Source organism: Excalfactoria chinensis, chromosome 6, assembly GCF_039878825.1.
Source record: "Excalfactoria chinensis isolate bCotChi1 chromosome 6, bCotChi1.hap2, whole genome shotgun sequence".
NCBI lineage: Eukaryota > Metazoa > Chordata > Aves > Galliformes > Phasianidae > Excalfactoria > Excalfactoria chinensis.
The window spans coordinates 19,637,902-19,657,080 of record NC_092830.1 but is presented as its reverse complement, the minus strand read 5'-3'; the positions used below and the strand labels follow the sequence as shown (position 1 = coordinate 19,657,080).

At 42.8% G+C, this 19,179-nt stretch overlaps 1 protein-coding gene across 50 annotated transcripts in view; it reads right to left on the bottom strand.

Annotated features, from left to right (window-relative positions):
* Window positions 1–458: 458 nt before the first annotated feature.
* The window catches only part of SORBS1 (sorbin and SH3 domain containing 1), a 160,770-nt gene continuing 142,049 nt past the window's right edge, over window positions 459–19,179 (bottom strand). For 29 of the 50 annotated variants that reach the window (XM_072339618.1, XM_072339631.1, XM_072339640.1 and 26 more), the window contains 10 exons: window positions 18,459–18,626; window positions 16,996–17,042; window positions 15,518–15,632; window positions 15,285–15,410; window positions 14,063–14,257; window positions 11,508–12,206; window positions 10,091–10,207; window positions 4,757–4,815; window positions 3,428–3,540; window positions 459–2,620 (listed from right to left, as the gene is read on the bottom strand). In XM_072339618.1, the coding sequence (XP_072195719.1) occupies window positions 2,553–2,620; window positions 3,428–3,540; window positions 4,757–4,815; window positions 10,091–10,207; window positions 11,508–12,206; window positions 14,063–14,257; window positions 15,285–15,410; window positions 15,518–15,632; window positions 16,996–17,042; window positions 18,459–18,626 (1,707 nt within the window). In that variant the 3' untranslated portion in view covers window positions 459–2,552. Of the gene's footprint in view, window positions 2,621–3,427; window positions 3,541–4,756; window positions 4,816–5,568; window positions 5,629–10,090; window positions 10,208–11,507; window positions 12,207–14,062; window positions 14,258–15,284; window positions 15,411–15,517; window positions 15,633–16,995; window positions 17,043–18,458; window positions 18,627–19,179 lie in introns of all 50 variants that reach the window. The other 21 variants (XM_072339650.1, XM_072339652.1, XM_072339653.1 and 18 more) reach the window with 5 other exon arrangements.

The following is a 19,179-nucleotide window of genomic DNA, read 5'->3' as shown; positions in this document are numbered from 1 at the left end:
AAGGGCAGCAATGGGCACTAGAGGTCAATAACTGAACACAGAGGACACAGCTGCTACCTGCCACCCTAAGAGAGGGTCACGGGGGAAACCACTGGAAAAGGCACCTATAACTTCCATAGACACGGGGGCAGAGAAGGATCTGAACACTATGAAGTTTCTTTGTCATTTCACCTTTGCCAAACAGTGGGCTCAGGTGTGCTCCCAAGCTGCCAGTTCTGCACCCTGACCTCTTGTTACTGAGGGATCTGGGTGTAAAATGTTTTTTCCTCTGTTTTTACACCTAGTTTTCTTCAAGAAAGAGCCACAGCTTGCCTGGCTCATAAGAGAGGCCTGGTGAGGTAAAGCTAAGGTGAGAGCAGGATCTAGAAGCATGGGGTGGCAGATGTCTACAGCTCAGAATGGCCAAAGCCACTGAGAGCCACAGAGAGCACTGATACAAATGTGTATTGCTACAGGAATAGCATGGAACAGGCTTTATTTAATAATTTGTACAACAAACACAGTAGTAATTCAATACTTCCATTTATTAATTGCCGAATAGTAATCCACTGCAATAAGGAACAAAAATCAACACAAAAATAAGTTGTGATGTGTGTGTGTGTGTATGTGTGTGTGAGAGAGAGAGTGAGACTTAAAAAGGCAAGAGCAAGAACAGAAAATAAACCTTTAAATGAGTAGGTTATATACATTCAGTCTTATTGTGTTACTTTGCTGGATAGATTAATTTGGTGCTATCCAATCTTAGCAACAGGCCTACATATTGCTGCGAATAACTGGAAGAAAAAAACAAAGCAGAAAAAAACCATAAATAAGATGCAGGATTAATGATATCTCCTATTGAAAAGAGACAGTGGTGCTTTGTGTCGTATCTGAAACTCTTTCATAGTGGATATTTTGTGCTAAAACTCTTTATATGAACACACTCGAAATTCCATTGTTTAAATAAAAGTGGAATAAACTCCCAGCCTCTGACAACTGCCTTTCCTTTCCTCACTTCGCTCAATGCGTTTAAATTATTTTTCTATACAAGGTAAGTACATTGTCTGTACAAAGTTAAATATACATATTTACAGTCAAACTTCTGAGACACCAAGTCTTCTCCTCTGCAGACCGAGGCAGAAGACAAACCTTGATTTCAAACCCAGGAACATGGCTAGTTTATCAAAACATATTGCAAGTCGTGCTAACAGTTAGTTGTAGTTACTCTTAATAAATCTGTATAAAAGCATCAGCATAAAAATAGGCATTTTATATTATTAAATACGGCTTATGACAAAATAGCAATCTAACCTTTTGCTATTTGTATGGTAACTGTAGGAAGCAGAGTCTGATAGAACCGGTTTTGTTTACACTTCTTAATAACAAAATGTCTATCAAAAGAGTAATTCGTAGTGGATTTACAAGCAAGCCACATTTCTTTCTCAAAGAAATACAAATCTCTATGACTGGTAATAACTGCTGAAAACATGGCTTTCCAAACCGAGCAGACTTTTTTGTTGGACTAAGGGCCAGCCAAAATGCAGGTGTTTATTGGATCAACCATCTACACTGTAAGAACAACAAAAAAAGGCACCTTCAATGGCATGTTGCTCAGACTTATCAGAGCCTCTGACATTTAATTATGGGAGAGAAGCAAAGCCTTCATCCTAAAGAGAATGCTTCAAATCCTTTTGGGCCAAACAGGGCAAGCAGAGAAAGCGAACAGCCGTAGGACTCATGAACAGGATTTGCTCTCATGGATGTTTTGTTTATTGGTTTTATTCTTTGTGCAGATAAATGTCAAAGCCAGGTTGATTTCTCTTTAAAAATCACGACTCCATTCGTTTTGCTGCACACGGTGCACTCACACACACACACACACACACACACACACACCCTGCACGAAAGAAAAAAACCTTGCAGAAGTGGGTAGCGTGTTAGGAAAGGGTCTGGGCTTTTTGCGTGTCTGCAGTACATTTTGGCTGACCTCTCTGGATTAAACTAGCGGTCCCACACTCCTTCTCAGCAGAGTTCTGCAGTTTAACCACATTGGCCGTCCTGTGCCCATGCGGGATCTTAAGGTGCGTGGCATGAAGGAAGGGAGTTCTATGGGAGTGGAAGGCAGAGCACAGTAAGTCTTCAGCAAGGCAGGAAGCCTGGCCTCCCTGACCTCACCAGTGAAAGGAGCAGCTGCAAGGCCACGTACTTTCTGAAAGTACTATCATATCTTAACACACAAACAAAACCTATATCTTTTGCTTCCCTGAAGCCTTCTCAGAAGTAAAGTACTCCATATGAATTAAGGTTCACCAGAACTCTTGCTGGGGAGGGGAGAGGAATACACAAAGGCAGCACTGTAAACTAGAAACTGTCTCTTCTTCAGCAAACAAATCATACCCTGAATCAGTGGAAGCAGGGCTACACATTCAACTCAATACTGTACCACATAACCACATCCTCCTAACACTTTTCATCTCTTGTCTATTACATTCATAAATAGTCTCTTTCTTCATCGTTTAGAAATACCATTTGCAAAACAGCTCCATCTCTGTCACTGTGGGATTACTGTTACTTTACAGGTACAGAAGCCTCACGTAGTTGCCTGGGAAGGTGCCGAATTGCCTTGTTCTCCTGGATGTACCTATAGCAAAATAAAACACAAGGAAGCCAGAGTGAGATGGAGCCACACAAGGAAGGCTTAGGGGTTTAAAAAGTTGAGATGGCAGCCCCTTCTCTGCTTGCATTCACTGCTCTATAAAAATAAATAGGAGTCCTGGTCAAGGAGCCTTTTGGTATAGAAGAAGAGATCAGAACTAGTCTGCTAATAACCATCTTTGCTTTTAACAATGAAGAAGGTACTGGTGATATCTTCTAGGCCTATAAAGCTAGCAGCCAAACTTTGATCACTTCAAATGAGCCCAGATTCCTTGAGAACTGAGGACTATATTTGCACTATTGAGATGGAAAACACTGTCCAGACTTAGATTATTTGAAGCTACGAGACTAGAATTAGCTATTCAAACATGTAGAGTCGAGGCTGGATTTCTAGGGAATGCAACTCCAGTACAAGTGCTCCCTCTGCCCCCTACTTGCCACCCACTGTAACTTCTCATGACTCCTTTGGAAAAGACATAGAAACCCACTCTCCCTTGGTTCCCTCTGTTGCTCTGCTAGTTATGTGAGCAAGGAGGACCAGGAGGAAGAAGGGAATAGAGAAATTTAAAAAAGAAAAAAAATTGTAAACCTAGACATCTAGAAAGGATAACCAAGTTCCATTACCCTGCACCCTAATTTTAATGTTCTCAGTAGGAAAAGATGAGAAGTCATCAAAGAGTTGATTTTTTCCACTCTGTTTCAATCCTGCAAATGAAGGCAGCTTCTGGATGCTCTGCAAAAGTACTCATCTGCATCTCAAAGGGTCCTGCTGCCTGGCAAGCATCACACTCACCCACAAACCAGCCATCATCACATTTCTCCATGACATCAACAATATCACCATCCCTCAGTTCCAGCTCATCATCATTCTGAGGAGTGTAGCTGTATAGAGCTTGGTAGCTAACTCTAGAATAGAAAAATACCACACGTTAGTCACTGGATTCGGTTCAATACAATCTGGACCTGTATTCCCCATTTGAAAGGTAAAACCTACTCATATTAAATTGGCTGTTGTCACAAAGCTATAACAGGAATCATTGTCACACCTGAACCACATAGGATGCACAGAGCACTTTTGTTTTCCTATTTCCATGTAGACCATAGACTATAATGACTGCAGCCCTCCTAACATGCCATGTCTAGAGACCAGACACCCCACAAGTGCAAGCCAAAACCTGAATGCACTCATTACTTGTCTAAATGAGATTTCAGTTCCCCTGCCCAGGAACACAGGTAGGGTCATGAACTGCCATGTGGCAGAGTGAGGGACTTGAGAAAATGATATTGCCTTGTTTACTGCACTAAGGTTGGACAAATCCTGGCTGAGGAGGCACGAAGTTTAAGACTGAATCCTGCTCTGGGATAACTATTGCTCCAGAGGCACTCTGTAATTATCTGAAAGGAATCTTATGAATGGGAAGAAATCTCTGGGCAAGTCTGGATCCGCTGGCTGTGGGGAGTGAAAATAGAGTGGATACAAGAGTTTCCATTCTGCATAAAGATATGGTAAAGCAAAGGCTCCTTTTAGGAGCCAGCTGTCGCTGAACCCCAGTACAGTGCAGGCTCCTATTTTCAAAACCAAGAGTGAAATGCCCTGCCAAGATTAATGGCAGCTCCATGTTTAAACTCAGCAGAGTTCTGAAGATCTCAGCCAGGCTCTCTCATATCATGCAGCCACTAATTCTTTCCTGGACCTGTCCAACAATGCATAAAGTGACTGATCTTAGGACTGCTCACTATGCTATGAGAAGCTAAGAACAGGGGTGAACATAATGACCCATGCCATATGAGCCAGGTGTAGTTAGTGCATGTTAATTCACCTCCAGCTTCAGATACAAAGCCACTGAAACAGTCTCCATAAGCAGCATAACTGAATTGCCGAAAGGAGACCCAGTCTTGGAGCGTAAGGTCATTGCTCCATGTGCTATACAGACACAAAGGTCCCAGCTTTAGACTTCTCAGTATCATGAGACTATTTTTGTTCTTCAAAGAAAAGCACTAAGCAGTTACTTTTCCATCATTCCAATTTAACTCCTGAGATGCTGAAGCCTTCACACCTCCCCATCCTCACCACCAATATGAGTCAAGGCACCTGGAAGAGATGGGAGCCAAAGGGACTTACATGTCTCGTGGTGTTTGACTTCTGTCAGGGCTGGCTCCTTGCTGCTGTGCTTGAGGTTGCTGAGAAATGATGAGAGATGGTTTATGGTCATTAGAGGTCACCTTGTTGCGAGAGTCAAGAGGCTGAGAAATAGTACTGCAGTAATGCACAGACTTTTCTGCAATGTTTATGATCTCATTGCAAACAGCTTCCTGCGTGGTAGGCAGCATTGACATCCAAGAACACCCAAAGAACAGTCAACAAGGGGGGAGGGAGGGGAAAATATAGACAGGAAGAGATGGGACATTCCAGATGCAGTACATAAGTCCATTAGAAAAAAATAAAAGAGTTGTAGATCCAGGTAAACATCCAGGTAGTAGAGTGCAGAAGGGATCCAGGTGTAAGCATGGAAAAACAGGTGAGATACAGAAGAATTTGGCATTTAGTTTAAAGATTTGTAACAAATACATAGACATATACTTTAAAAAGCAGCAGCATAAGAGGTTGCAATTAGTTCTACAGTGGTACTATTACAAATGCAATGAAGTCAGTTCAAGAATGCAAGGTGGGCTGCTCCATTCATGCATTTGTCTTCATTTAGTTTATATCCAGGGACCGGCAGCACAATTAGCCCAACTTCTCATTGATTATGGAAGTTTTTCTAAGTGCTACATTCCCTTCTTCTACCGCAAACAAAACAACATTTGTAAATAGGTAAATATATACCTATTACACAGCTAAAAACGGTGCTGATATTTTATAATCTACTGAGATGTCCTTGTCTTGGTGAAGAAAGGCTAGGACTACACATCTGATTGAAACAGTAGCCTTACCACATAGCTCTTTTCAGACTCTGTGAGATCTGGTCCAGCTCTCAATGAATGGAGGGAAGGCTGTGTGATCACCAAGCAGATGATAAGGAAGACATTTTAGCAGATGTTATACTGGTCAGAGTTAAAAAGAAAAAAAATGGTGCGCAGACAACGAAAGGAAATGAACAACTCCTCCCCTCCCCATCCCAACACCACTCTTTTTGGACAACAAGATCTTTCATTTAAACAAGACATTAGAGCTACGGTAACGCAATTGCACTGCAGCACACAGAATGCTGCAAAGAGAAGGACAGCAAAACAGAAGCTTAGAGCACAGAGTCAAAGGATGAGCTGGAAGATTATGGACATGGCTACAACCAGAACAGATACATAGCATCACACTGCATTCCAGTGGTTGGGAGGGGGGAGGACAAGGACAGAAATACATAGTTGAGAGCATGTAACCCACTGAGAGGCATCTGTTACTGTTTTTAGCAAAGTCCTTGGTGACTTTGACACAGGAGAGAACAGTAATTTGCTTGCTTCTTTTTTTTTTTTTTTTTTTCTTTTTTTAAAGACCAGCTCAGGTCCTCAGGAGGCACAATGCAGTGTAGCCTTATCAAAATCACTCTAGTTTGTACCACACAAGGATCTGAGCTGCTCCATTAATTCCCAGAACAAAGCAGAGTTTCAGGTCAGAGGAGGATGACTGAAAGCCTAGCTCCAAACACCATCCATGAAACTTCTGGACTCCCTTTCTCCCTAGTCAATCCTTTTCATAGGAACTCCCATAACCCAGGGCATAGCAAGAAAAATTAAGATTTAGGGGGTTGGAGGATTTATGGGAAAGGGGATTGCTACTGAGATCACACAGATATCCAGAACCTGGTTTTGCATGTTTCTGCATATTCAGACACCAGAAGAATGCTGTGCGCATGCTCTAGAGAATGAGATGCCTGAATGAGTGCAGTTCTGATAATCCAAGCAGTATTGGTAAGCACACTGAAACAGGTAAGATTCAAAGCACTGCCGTCCTCAGTGATAATCCAATACAATATTCGTCCCAAATGCCAAATGCCTCCATTTTTATGCTTTTTTATCCTCTTCTTTTATTTCATCAGTGCCCTTCAGTCATTCTGCTCAAAGATGTGGCTGCACCACTGGCTTAGGAAAAGGCTTGTGAGCTCATGGCACCCTGAGGCAGAGCAGAAGCAGAGGAGAAAGATGTTTGTGACACCTTCAGCCCAAGCATACACAAGGAGTCGGGAGAAGCATAGTATGATGAGCTGTATTTCCTGCTCCTCTGAACCACCTCTTGGACCTCTGGAACTGTGCTCATCAGTGTATTAAAGAGAACTGACTCTCTTCTCAAGGACTGTGGTACACTCCATGTCAATCCAACCCCACAACTCTTCCTCCTTCATCAGCCGTGCTGTCTTGGGCTGGGATCTGGGTTTGCGGCCCTAAGACACAATGCTCTATAACCATATGCATTTTTACAGAGGGAAAATACAATGTAATTTGGATGTGCTAACTGGGGAGGATTTTGCCTTCAAAGCACTTACTGCAGAGCCTGAAATCATGGCAGAATATACAGAAGTCATTCCTATCTGCCTAACATCAGTCTCCTGAAAGGCTAATAGAATAATTACAATTTTAAAAATACTATTTTGCAGAGCAACTGGATATAGTGCATCAAATCTGATGAGATCATGGCTAATCCAGGTGGTGAAGAATCTGGAAGAAACAATTTCCATCCTGAGGTGAGACACAGTTGTAAGAATGACTTCTTTTTAATTCAAGAAAGTGGTTCTCTGCTCCTCACTAATAAATTGACTGCTGCATGAGTGCCTAAGACCATGTGGTCCATTTCTCATTGATTATTTGCGACCTCCCCAGACCAGCTTTTCTCTTAAAAACATTAATAATTCTGAATTAAATTAGTTATTTGAGAGCTAAAGAAATTAGCACTGTCTCTGAATGCTCCACAATCCATCAGGACCACACAGTTCCTATCCTCTCAGTCACACTAAGTTCTTTGCCAAGACTTCAGTGTTTTTGCCTCCATCCTACACAGCCATGTGGTACAGCCAGTTTCAAAGCATAGCTGGCCACTGTTTCCACCTTGTACAGAGTTGGAGGGCAGATCTACTGAGCATCACAGTTTTGTAGAAATACCAGAAATATGTTCTATGTTAAGAGCTTAGAAAAGTCCTGAGGTAAGTTTTGAATTCATAGGGAGAAAGATCCTGGGGCCACTCAGTAGCACTTTCCCTGCTCCTAGCAGAGTCATCAGTGTGTCCACCCACTACCCACACTTGTCTGTAGGTCTTCTTCCAATATCTTTCTGGTGTGAGTCAAAACAACTACATGAGAAAAGGGAAAGCTAAGCAGAACAGACTGACAGGACACACAGAAAGAAGCAGAGACACAGGCATCCCTTCAGAGACGGGCATGTAGCAGGGATGCTCCTGCATGTGGATGGAGAGCCATGAGCAGGGAGGACTACCCAGACCTCCAGAGTGGAGGAAAACCACTGCACATGTCAAATCCCAGCTCTGGTGGGAGTGAGGGGAAAGCTGGCCCAAGAGCTCTTACAAAGGGCACTGAAAAGGCTGCTGTGTACTGCAACCAGGCACAAAGGCTGGCAGAGAACATGGAGAGGCTCTCATGCTATCACCACTGAGAACTCATCTGACATCTAATATCAAGTTTCACTGGAATACTGAAGAAACATATGTTAATTACACTTGACATATCTTTCACATGCTAAGGGCTTGCTCTTTTATCTTTTGTTTTATGAGTTTGAACCGTGAAACTAAAGAAAAGTGAGTAATTTCAGAATATCTAGAAGAGCCAGTGCTCTTTACATTACTACTTAGGGGAACAGGGAAGAACACAGCCCTTAACCCAGCTCTGCATCTAAGCAGTCTTAAGATGACAAACAAATAAATAAATAAATAATAATAATAATAAAAAAAATTGGTTTGAGTTTCATAACCTGAGAGATTATCTTTTATGAGCAAAATACGATGTTTAAAACAGTAAAATACCTCAGACCCCAGAGACAGAAAGTACTGGAAACAAAACCAAATGCAATGGCTCACTTCCATGTATACTAAATGCTCTTCTCATTTCATTAAATTCAATGGAAAAAAGATTTGAAAAGATTTTGAAAAGGCCCCCAGATCTGCTGAAGCAATTGGCCTCTGTATAGGTCATGCAGGTAATGGGAAGTCATTATATATGTATGTATGTATATACACATACCACTCCTGCTCTCTAAATAACTGTAGGCCCAGAGCTGGAAAGGAGGTAAAGGCTGGCGGCTGTCAAGCACAGTGTTAACTTGACACTGACAATGGGCTGATTGTCAAGGCACACAACGCATAAAATGTGACTTGACTTCAACTCCAAAGAAATGCTGTAGTGTCCCACTACAACCAGGTGCAGCACCCAAAATAGAAGTGCATTAGAGTCAGCATGGGACTTTGGGGGAATAAAGGCAACCATGATTTCAGAGTTAAAGCTGGATCTCACTCTCATAAAGTATCCGTGAAAATAAGCATCTACTTCCCACACTCACTCAGCATGAACATGGTTTGCTGATGAAGCCAAGGCTGCTACCCACAAAGCTAGAACTCAGCCTGGCTTTTGCTAACTATGAGCTTTGTTCTTTGCACACTGCCATCGTGTGGGGTTGTGGGGAAGGACTGACAACCTCCAGCGGCGAGCACTGCTCCCTCCTGAGCCGGCAATGCTGCATAGACACCATTCTGTCCCTCTTAAAGACGACTGCAGGTGTCACAGAATCACAGAGTCATTACGGTTGGAAAAGACCACTAGGATCACCTCATCCAACCGACAACCCATCCCCACTGTGCCCACTAACCAAGTGCCTCAGTACTGCATCCACCCCTCGCTTTAATGGTGACTCCAGCACCTCCCTGGGCAGCCTGTTCAAACGTGTCATCACTCTTTCTGACAACTTTTTCCAAATATCCAACCTGAGCTACCTGGGAAGGCTGGGACAGGTCCTCAACATTGCGGATACCAAACTGAGTTGTCTTATCCCAGCTCTGAGACACTCAGGCCCCGAATCCTGATCTCAAGAGGTTAAACAAAGCCCGAATGAAAGTATCGTAGGTGATACTGTTCCTGCTAACAAGGAAGCCACTCTCAGAATGAAATTAAGCTGTAGGAACCCAGTGTCAGAAATAATCAGCAGCTGAAGTACTAAGAAGTTCTGAGCTAATCCTTTGGAGGAACAGAAAACCAGATCTCCAGCTGATATAAACTGGCAGAAACCCACTGACCTGCAGTTAGGTGGATTTGCACCAGAGGATTTTGCCCATACCTGCCCTTCTGCACAGCCTGGAAACTGTTTAAATTGATTGACTTAAAATAAAAATAAAAATACTTAATTAAATGACAGGAGAAATATCATGTGTAGAACCAATGAATGGACAGATAAGCATGTGATAAAACAATGGCATGGCATGGAAACGACTCTAGTGGGAGAGTAATCAGCAAAGATGATTACCTGTGGCTTATTGACTCTGCGTGTAAGTCTGGGAGGTGGCTGTGTTGTGACAGTAGAGGAAGAGAGGGCAGAGGAAGAGAGAGGAGCAGGTGAAGAGAAAGCTTTTGAGTCTGCAGTCTTTTGAAGAAAAGAAAAGTTGGTCAGCTTGGCATATACAGTCTTATCACAGTCATTGGTAGTGATAAGAATATCTACTATGCTGTAAGATTTGATGCACACACAGCAAACATAACTCCATGCAAGGGCAGATGCAGTTTCCTAGTTAGTTTGTCAGGGCTTACCACCTCATTCTGCTTTAAACATGCAGGTTATGCCTGTAGAAAACACTGCTAAAAACATATGCAGTTGGTAAACAGCATACTCTTAATGCAGCTTTCAATATGCTTCTGGTTATGATTCAAGCAGAAATCAAACAAGTTGTCATAAGATTTCCCAGTGTGAAATGTGCCATGGTAGAAATCACAGTCCCTCACTATTTAACACTGGCTAGATGGGATACATCATGGAGGCAATCACATTGCATTTAAGAAGCTGTTTGTAACACTATGATTTTGAGCTCCCCAAATTTCCGCTCCTGTACAAGTTAGTACGCAGTGTTGTAATGTATTTTGGATGGCTGTAGGCCATAATGGACACTAAGACAAGAAGGAGTTTCAAAGTAAGGCAGATCTCCATACACTGAGACTGAGGACAGAAAATGTTGCAGAAGCTATTAGAAGGTTCCCTTATGTTTCTTGTAACATATAACTACATGTGCCTAAATATTCTTGGGAGTATTACACATGGAACCCTTTCACGCAATTTTCAAAATGCCAACTAAATAAATTCCAATAAATCCCACTCAAAGCACAGATAACAAGTAAGCCTCCCTGAATTAGCCATGCACATCCCAGACTGAAGATCACTAATCCAGTCTCCAGGATCATCCATCCTGTATTTCCCCAACAACAGCTTTTGTGATTCCAGAAGCCAGGCTGAGAATTATAAGATGCTTCAATGCTTGGCTTTAAGGGGAAGAAATAAATCTCATTACCAAAGATGGTCCATCTCACACTGGAAAATCTTTAAATAGCAAATAATTGCTTGTATTCTAGATGGTGAAGTACATGAGCAAGATGTCTGTATAAGCCTTTCATCTGACACTTTTATCTGGTAACAGCCATTGTCCGGCATGGCCACCTTGTTAGATTTGGCCAAATGAGTCAATTCTGTGCTACGCTACTCCTGAGCACTCTTCTGAAGGTTTCTGATCTACCACCCAGGAAATGCCACTGGTGAACCCTGGAAGAAGGTTTTAGGATCATTAAAAGGACATGTGGCAGCCACTGGCTCTGCTTGGCTGGCAGAGCAGCACAATCCTCAACACACCAGTAAAGTCAGGCATTCAGAGTAGTGCACACACATGCAGGAGAAATACCTTATTTTCCCCGCCTTGAAACTTTCCCAGATCACCTCTCCTCGTGACTCTTTTCTCTGCTTTACCTCCCTGTACAATAGCCATTAGCTCCTGACACAACTGGTTGTCCTCAGAGGAACTCACAGGTCTCCTTTCTGGGCTTGCACGCATGTCTAGCTGGGATGGTTTCAGGCAGCGCTCCACAGAGATGTTGGGAGCAGCATGGGAACCCTGCTCGGGGTTGCTGCTGCCCTCTCTAGTCTTCTGGAGCCAGGCCTGGCTGCCAGGGGTGCCGTGCTGCTCTGTGAGGATGCTCTCGGGGCTCCTGCCTGCCCAGCGAGGGCAGGGAGAAGAGGAGCCACCAACCTTCTCTTTGCTTTGTGGAGCAGTCTGATAGAAACTGCGAGTGGAGGGCTGGGGCCCAGATGAGTAAGAGGGCAAGGGGGATTTAATGGACCTGGGAGTCGAGGAGCCAGAGAAATGAGAATGGGGAAGGCTGAACGAGGGGGAAGGGCTCGCTACAGTAGGAGGAGAGAGAGAGTCAGTGTGGGAGAGGGAGGCTTCAGGCAGAGAAGTTAAAGCAGGAGTGGTGCTAGGAGACACTCCCACGGTCAGAGCAATCCACTCGGATGTGACCGCCTGCACCTCTGGAGACAAGGCACGGCGTGAGAAGGGCAAAGGCGGAGGAGTTGGTGTATGGAGCAGCTCAGAGCTGGGAGACTTGAAGGAGACAAAAGCAGAAGAGAAAAAGAAATAAATGAACAAAAATAGGAAAGGAAAATAAAAGGCAATCGAGCAAAAGTAAAAGGAGAGTGAGCAAACATGGAGAGGAGCAGATCTGTGACCAAGCACGTGCCTAAGTTTTCCATGTACAAGTGTACCCTGCTGGAGAAGCTGCTGTCCACAGCTACTCCAACCATGGAGTCCTGTCCATATCCATACTGCTAATACCCTTCTCCAGTCTTTGCCAGGATTCCAGATGTCTTGTGGAAGACCTTACACTTCTTACCATTAACTCTAAGTACCTTACACAGTAGCTAAAATCACCATCCATGATGGCAACATGCAGCATCTGACTGGCCTGGCAGTAACATCTGGGGCTCTGGCAGCTCACATCATGGAATCAGTCAGAATTCATAGCTGCAATGAATTTTAAGTTTATCCAACTTTACATTGAATAATGCCTATCTCTCAAGAAATTTACATTGCTGAAGCTGTGGAGGAGAAACAAATTAATTAAAAAAAAAAAACCAACAAAAACAACAACAACAACAAAAAAACAAAAAACAAACAAACAAAAAAAAACAAAACAGCTATAGCTACTTTGTCTTTGGCTGATTAAAGTCCTGTGTCAGGCAGAACGCAGGACCAAAGTCTGCCCTTGGCTGTTACCATCAGTGAGACCAGCTATGTGTACAGAACTGATCAGTGTTTCGCAGTCCTCTGCCAAATCAGGCAAAAAAAAGTAAGGAAGAGAACCGCTCTGCGAGGAGGGAATCAGAAGGATAGCTAAGGAAACCAAAAAAAGGTTGGATATAATCCCCTCCACCAAAGGGAGAAGCTAGCAGAGAGCTAGTGGCAGACAGGCCACAGCTAGACAGAGAGAGCCAAGGACAAACAGAAAAATATGTTTGTGAACCACTTCAACAGGGAACCCCAAACAAGCATCAAGCCTCTCCTCTTTACACAGTGGCTAATAATAAAAGCACTTAAGGGGAGATCCAGACAGACATCAGGAAAAAGCCACAGTGTCCTGTATTGTACATCCCCTTCTCCTGATCCCAATTCTCCACTTCAATTCCTTGCAGTCTTGACCTCAGAATGGCCTTCCGTGGTCCTGTGATGCATCAGAACCTTATGGCCCTGCTCCAGACGTGTATGCTGACCTTTAAGCATGAGTATTTGCAGAATGAGAGAAAAACATAAGGATTTAGAGACTCACTGCCTCCCCAGTACATATTCGATGGCAAACATTTTGGGACTTTCACATTTCCCATGCAATTATCTGTTGCCATTTTGATTTCTGGTTAGAACTGTAGTAGAGCTTGTAGTTAATCCAGTATTCATGAAGAATCCCAGGCCAGCTTGCTCTAAACTTGAGTTCACTTAGCACCAGTCACAAATAATACAGAACGCTCTCATGACTGTCTCCTAAAACCTCAGTCTTGACATGGAACATTTTGGATTGATTCAAGCTGGTTGGAATCAACCATAATGACATACAGACCATAACAGTCCACGATGCTCTGGAGGTCTGTAAACACCCACTGAAGAGAAGTTGAATCACCTATATATTCATTCCATTTCTGGCAGTGAAACCATAACCGTATCACCCTGGCCTGAATTAAAGGTACGGATAAGAGAGGAAAAGCTGAGTCTCTAAATCCATAACTGACCCATCAATTAACCTTTCTGGTAAATGAAACATCACCTTTTCCTGCAGAGAGCACATAGGCTTTACTGTACAGAATAGTAGTGTTAGCTAGAGCTTTTTTCAGCACTATTTCTAGCATGGTAATGACAACATGCCCCTGTTCTGCAAGGTGCATTTACTAGCTTGCATCCAGTCCAAATACCTGTGGTGAAGCTGTCACACTGCGGTTAGGGGAGAGTGACACAGGTGGGTCTGGATAATCAATGGCATTCTTGACCACTGGCCGTTTGAGCACTTCCACATAGGTTACAGGGAAGATGCCTTGGCGACTGGTGCCAGAGATTCTTCCTTCATACCAGTTCTCATCCACTCGTCGAATCAATGTGATCCTTTCACCCTGTTGAAAGAGTGGCAATGAAGTTCTGGCTTCAGCATACTGACATACAATCATTTCAAAGCAGATTACACTGCAAATGACTTAAAACAATCTGTAGCTCTCAGTCTACCTTATTCCCCAGTTACATGGTCCTTACCTAACTTCCGGGTGGGAATGATACTCTTCAGTTCAGAGAAGAAAGAAACATAGACCCCTTGGTGCACTTTTGGACTGCCTACAGATTGTGTTCACCTCACATTTTAAGGACTATATGTACTAAAAAATCGAAAACAGAGGCTATAGTCTGACTGTGAGATCCTTTAAGGATATGAGGTGTACATGGAACATGCACAGGTCTGCAGTTTAAGCTAGGTCTCTCTATGCCCTCTCTCTTGTTTTGCTGACAAATGAAGTGACTTTCAGATCCTTAATACAAACTACAGGCCCCATCTTCACACATAATTAAAAGACAGCTGACAAGATCTAATTTGAGAATCACAAAAACAGAATGCTGGTTGAGACAGAGAAGTGCTGCTGTTGTTTAAATGTATTTGACTGCACTGAACAGTCGTTACAGAACTAATTGCTATTCTCTGACTGCAATCAGATCTAGGAAGTCACTTCAGCACTACAGATTCTCGCCCACCTTGACTCATTTAATGACTTGGTTTGTAGCACAAGGGAAGGGGAATCCAGCTGTCCTCTTATTGAATCACCATTCTCACATGACAATGTGCATCTCCAATGGAGAGGATCATATTGGAGATATGTCATCAAATATTTAATTTGCTCTGCACAGCCCAGCTTACCGCATTTGTGCTCCAAGTATCTTCTCAGTTAAACCTAATAAAGCAATTGGCATTTCTTGATTCAGCTGATCTGCAACACTCTCACTGCAATGCATGACAGTAGGCTAAAAACATAGGTGATGAGAGTGAATCCTTGACAAAAAAGTGATCTTGTTGAAGCTCTCACTTGGAAACTGAAAGTTACTAGCATTAAAAAACTTCTGTCTGGATTCAATTCATCAGTGCAACATAGGTCTTACCTTTCTGAAGGACATTTCCACTTGCGTATCACCATTGAAGTTGAACTTAGCAATAGCATCTCCATATTCCAACACTTGCAATGGCAATGACTTTTTGGGTTGAGCTTTCTCAGCTGGTGGAAGGAGCTAGAATGAACAAACAAAATCAAGAGAGTTGCATGCAAAAAGTTCATGAAATGATCACTAGCAAAAAAGGAATGGGCAAAGAGAACACCTCCAGGGTAAGCAGCTACCTCAATGTAGGATCGTGGGAAGATGCCAACTCTGCCATGATGTTCACCTTCATACCAGTTCTGGTCAATCTGCTTGTAAATGTAAACAATATCTCCTTTTTGCAGAGGGAGTTCCCTGTTAACAACACAAGCACTCCATCAGAATTCCACTGCAAATTAGATAGGGTTCTTTTTCTGTTCAGATACTCCTAAGTAATAAGATCTGCAACAACCCTATAGATAGACATCACACTCAAGTCAAAGTGAAGGCTACATGTTGAGAATGACCCTCGCTCTGTTCACACCATCATGTGCAAAGAACTCTCTTGCTCTTTGGGTATTCTGTAAAAAATAAAATAATAAAAAAAAAAAAAAAAAACCAAAAGAAAACAAACAACAGACTTACAAGGGCCCTACTGACAACACATCCTCCCAGCAGCAGTAGGGTCAAACTCAAGCAAAAGGTGCCACTGGCTGCTTTCCACAATGGATATGGTGGGAGGACTGGAAGCTGTACTCAGTTCCTGCTTCAAAACTGGTTATAACACAAAAACCTTCCAAAAAGACACATGATTTTAATGGAAGGTAGTTTAGTGATTAGATGAACCCTCAAACACACATAAGATGATTCTGAGACACTTCTGTCAGCCAGTGGCTGTGCAACCACTGACCTCACATGGGCTAACAATTGGGATTTCAACCCAGAGTCTTCAGTGCTAGAACTGTGAAAGAGGAACTCACCCTGTGGTCAGCTTGTACTGGGCTCATAAGCCTTCTATGTGGTTCCCCACAGAAAAACAAGCAACCCAGCCTTTCCTAACACAGTTTTCACAAGCTCTGCTTTACTTTTGTCTGATACCCCGTATGTTCTCCTCAAGAGACATTATAGTTACTCCTTGCATTTGCTTCAGTTTTACTGCAGGTCCTGGGGAGATGCTTTGTAAATCATTACAAATCATCACCTATAGAACATATAAGAAAACCATCCCAGGGCAGCATCTGAGCAGAAGATCAGTCACTCATTCACTGAATTCTGTTTTCTTTCTTCCTTCTCTAGCAATGTTAAAATGAGAGCCTCCCAAGGCTCGTGTAGAGGTAATGTTCCTTCAGGCCCTTCACAGCAATGTTACCAACACACAAAAAAATGAATGAGTAAGGCTCTATGACTCACCATGGGGACTTGATTGTACAATGCTGGTACATCCACAGCTACCAAGGGAAAAGCGAGCAGACTGTATCCTTGCAGATTCAAGCACCCAGCTACATGCTTAAAATTAGGTATGTGTTTAAGTCTCTTGCTGATACCGAGAAAGAAGATATTTTCCTAAAGGCCCCTTACAGGCTACAGCCTGCAAAATTTGTATTATTTTTCCCTGCCTTGCTGCAGACACCTTGCTTGGTCTGAGTTGTGAAATGAGAATGTAATTGTATGAAACTTCATAAATGCTGCATCCTAGAGGAAAAGAACAGAAAGAGCAATAGGAACAAGCTATACTCACTTCAGAGTCTGTGCTTTGAAGTCAAACTTGGCTCTAGCAGGTCTCATCTAGAGATTAGGGGAAAAAAAAATCAACACATAATCAGGTTTTCCATCCTCTTCTGAGGAATAACACTCCAAACCCTTCTACAGCTAACATTAGTCCAGGGATGGAAATGAACGCAGGTATTCTGCTACAAGCTTATATGCAACTGGTGCTAAAGTGTACATATGTTGGACGGGCCAGTGGGCCTCTTACCAGGGCAAAAAGCACCGATTTGTTGTATAACAGCACTTGAATGGGACTTAACAGCAGCAAATTTTAAAATGTAACCAATGCTGATGAATAAAAGCTGCTTCAGTAACTACAATTACGAAATCTCTGGGACTAAATTCCCCTCATGGTGAGAATCTGAGTGCAAAACTCACCAGCTGGGAAAAGAAAAAAAAATAGGATTTTATTTGATGTGGCTCCTTATTGATTATTATCTGGCCCTGCTGAATACTGCAATGTGGTCCAAGTATGAATTGGAAGGAAAGAGACAAAGGTGAGGAGGAAGTATGAATGCATAAGGTGTGCTCATTAAAAATGTCTTCAGTAGTTATAAAGCCAAAGAGGACACACTGAGATCAGGCCTAGGCTTTAAAATTACATTTATCTGGCTCATTTTCTAATGGTCACAGAGAATTTGGACAATTTTAAAGTCATTCTGGTAATGAAGCATAAGATAAGCAGCAGTTGCATTTATGGAACGTCTGAAATGACATAAACAAAGGGCAGAATGTAACCTATCCACAGTGATCACCTCACCCACTGCCACAGTGCACCTCTGGGGAAACAAAGCAGTTGTAAGAGCCACAGGAACACCCTGTAAGGCAGGAGACAGCACCTGGCCAGCACACCTGGCCCAGCATCCAGCCCCAGGGGGAAGTGGCTCAGGATCACAGAAAAACCATCCATCTCCTCCTTTGTCTCTTTCAGAAGACTGACCAGGTTGTATTCAGTGAAACATGCTGAGCCTTTTTACCAGTTGTTTCCCAAGGACGTGAAGCATCTTTTGATAGGAGATGAGGCAATCTATTTCTAACAAAAACTATGAGACAGTCACATAGCCAAGGTCAACAAGGCATGAAGTTCCTAAGCGTAAGGCACAGACAGAAGGCAATGTAGCAATATGATGCAAAGGATGTAGAATGCCTTTGATTCACTAAAAGTAGCTGATATTTAAAGGCATGCATCACAGGTGTGCACCAGCAATTCTCAGCAGGCATGCTTTAACATATGCAGCTTGGTATAGAGATACCTATTAATTTACCAGGCACGAGAGTCAAAGCAGTTCTAAATGAAGCCAGAATGGGAAAGGGGAAGGGGGTAAAAAAAACAAACAACATTCTCTGAAGAGCTAATGTCGGCCTAAAGCACAATGTCGTGAGAGGCAAATATCGCTTTGGGTCAAGCAGCAGACTGAGGTAACTAAAACAGACCTCTGACCCAGATTTCCTCTTTGCTGTATCGTCTACATTTAGGAGGTCCCCAAATCGCTCATTAGTGATAAACTGATGGTGCGTTGGAATGACCCCTGTGTGCCTTCTAGCTGCAATATCAGCTTCTTCTTGCTCACGTTTAAGCCGTCTCTGGTCCTCTAAAAGTTTCTGCCATAAAATTGCATAAAATGGGCAGTAAATCATCTAGTTAAGGCCATTTGAAAGCTGCCACAAATGTGACTTCAATAAAATAGCTGGGACTTTACAGTTCAACATAGAATACTGATTCTACGAACTACACAATACCATTAGATTTAGCAAGCACAAAAGTACATTGCAGTAATGGCAAAATGGAAATCCATCTCACACAGTGGATCTGATCCAAAGCTGATGGAAGTCAATGGGAGTTTGTCTAAGTTTGGGCCAGGCTCTGAGAGCTTATAAGGGGAGGCTGTGGAAAACACAGATGGCTGATGCAAATCCTCTTCAACCAACAAGGAATTTCTCTCATTGACATCCAAGAGACCTGGATCAGCTGCACACGTAAGCTGAGGCACCAAACTCCCCTGAGCTCCAAAAGGAGCTTGGGAGAGTGCCTAACCACACCCAGGTGTCAGATTCCCCCATTCTTCCTTTGCACTCAAATAATACATTTCTGTACTGCTCTAGAATTTGAAATCAGCATATCTTTGCAAACTAGAGATTTGCTCTTAGATGAGTT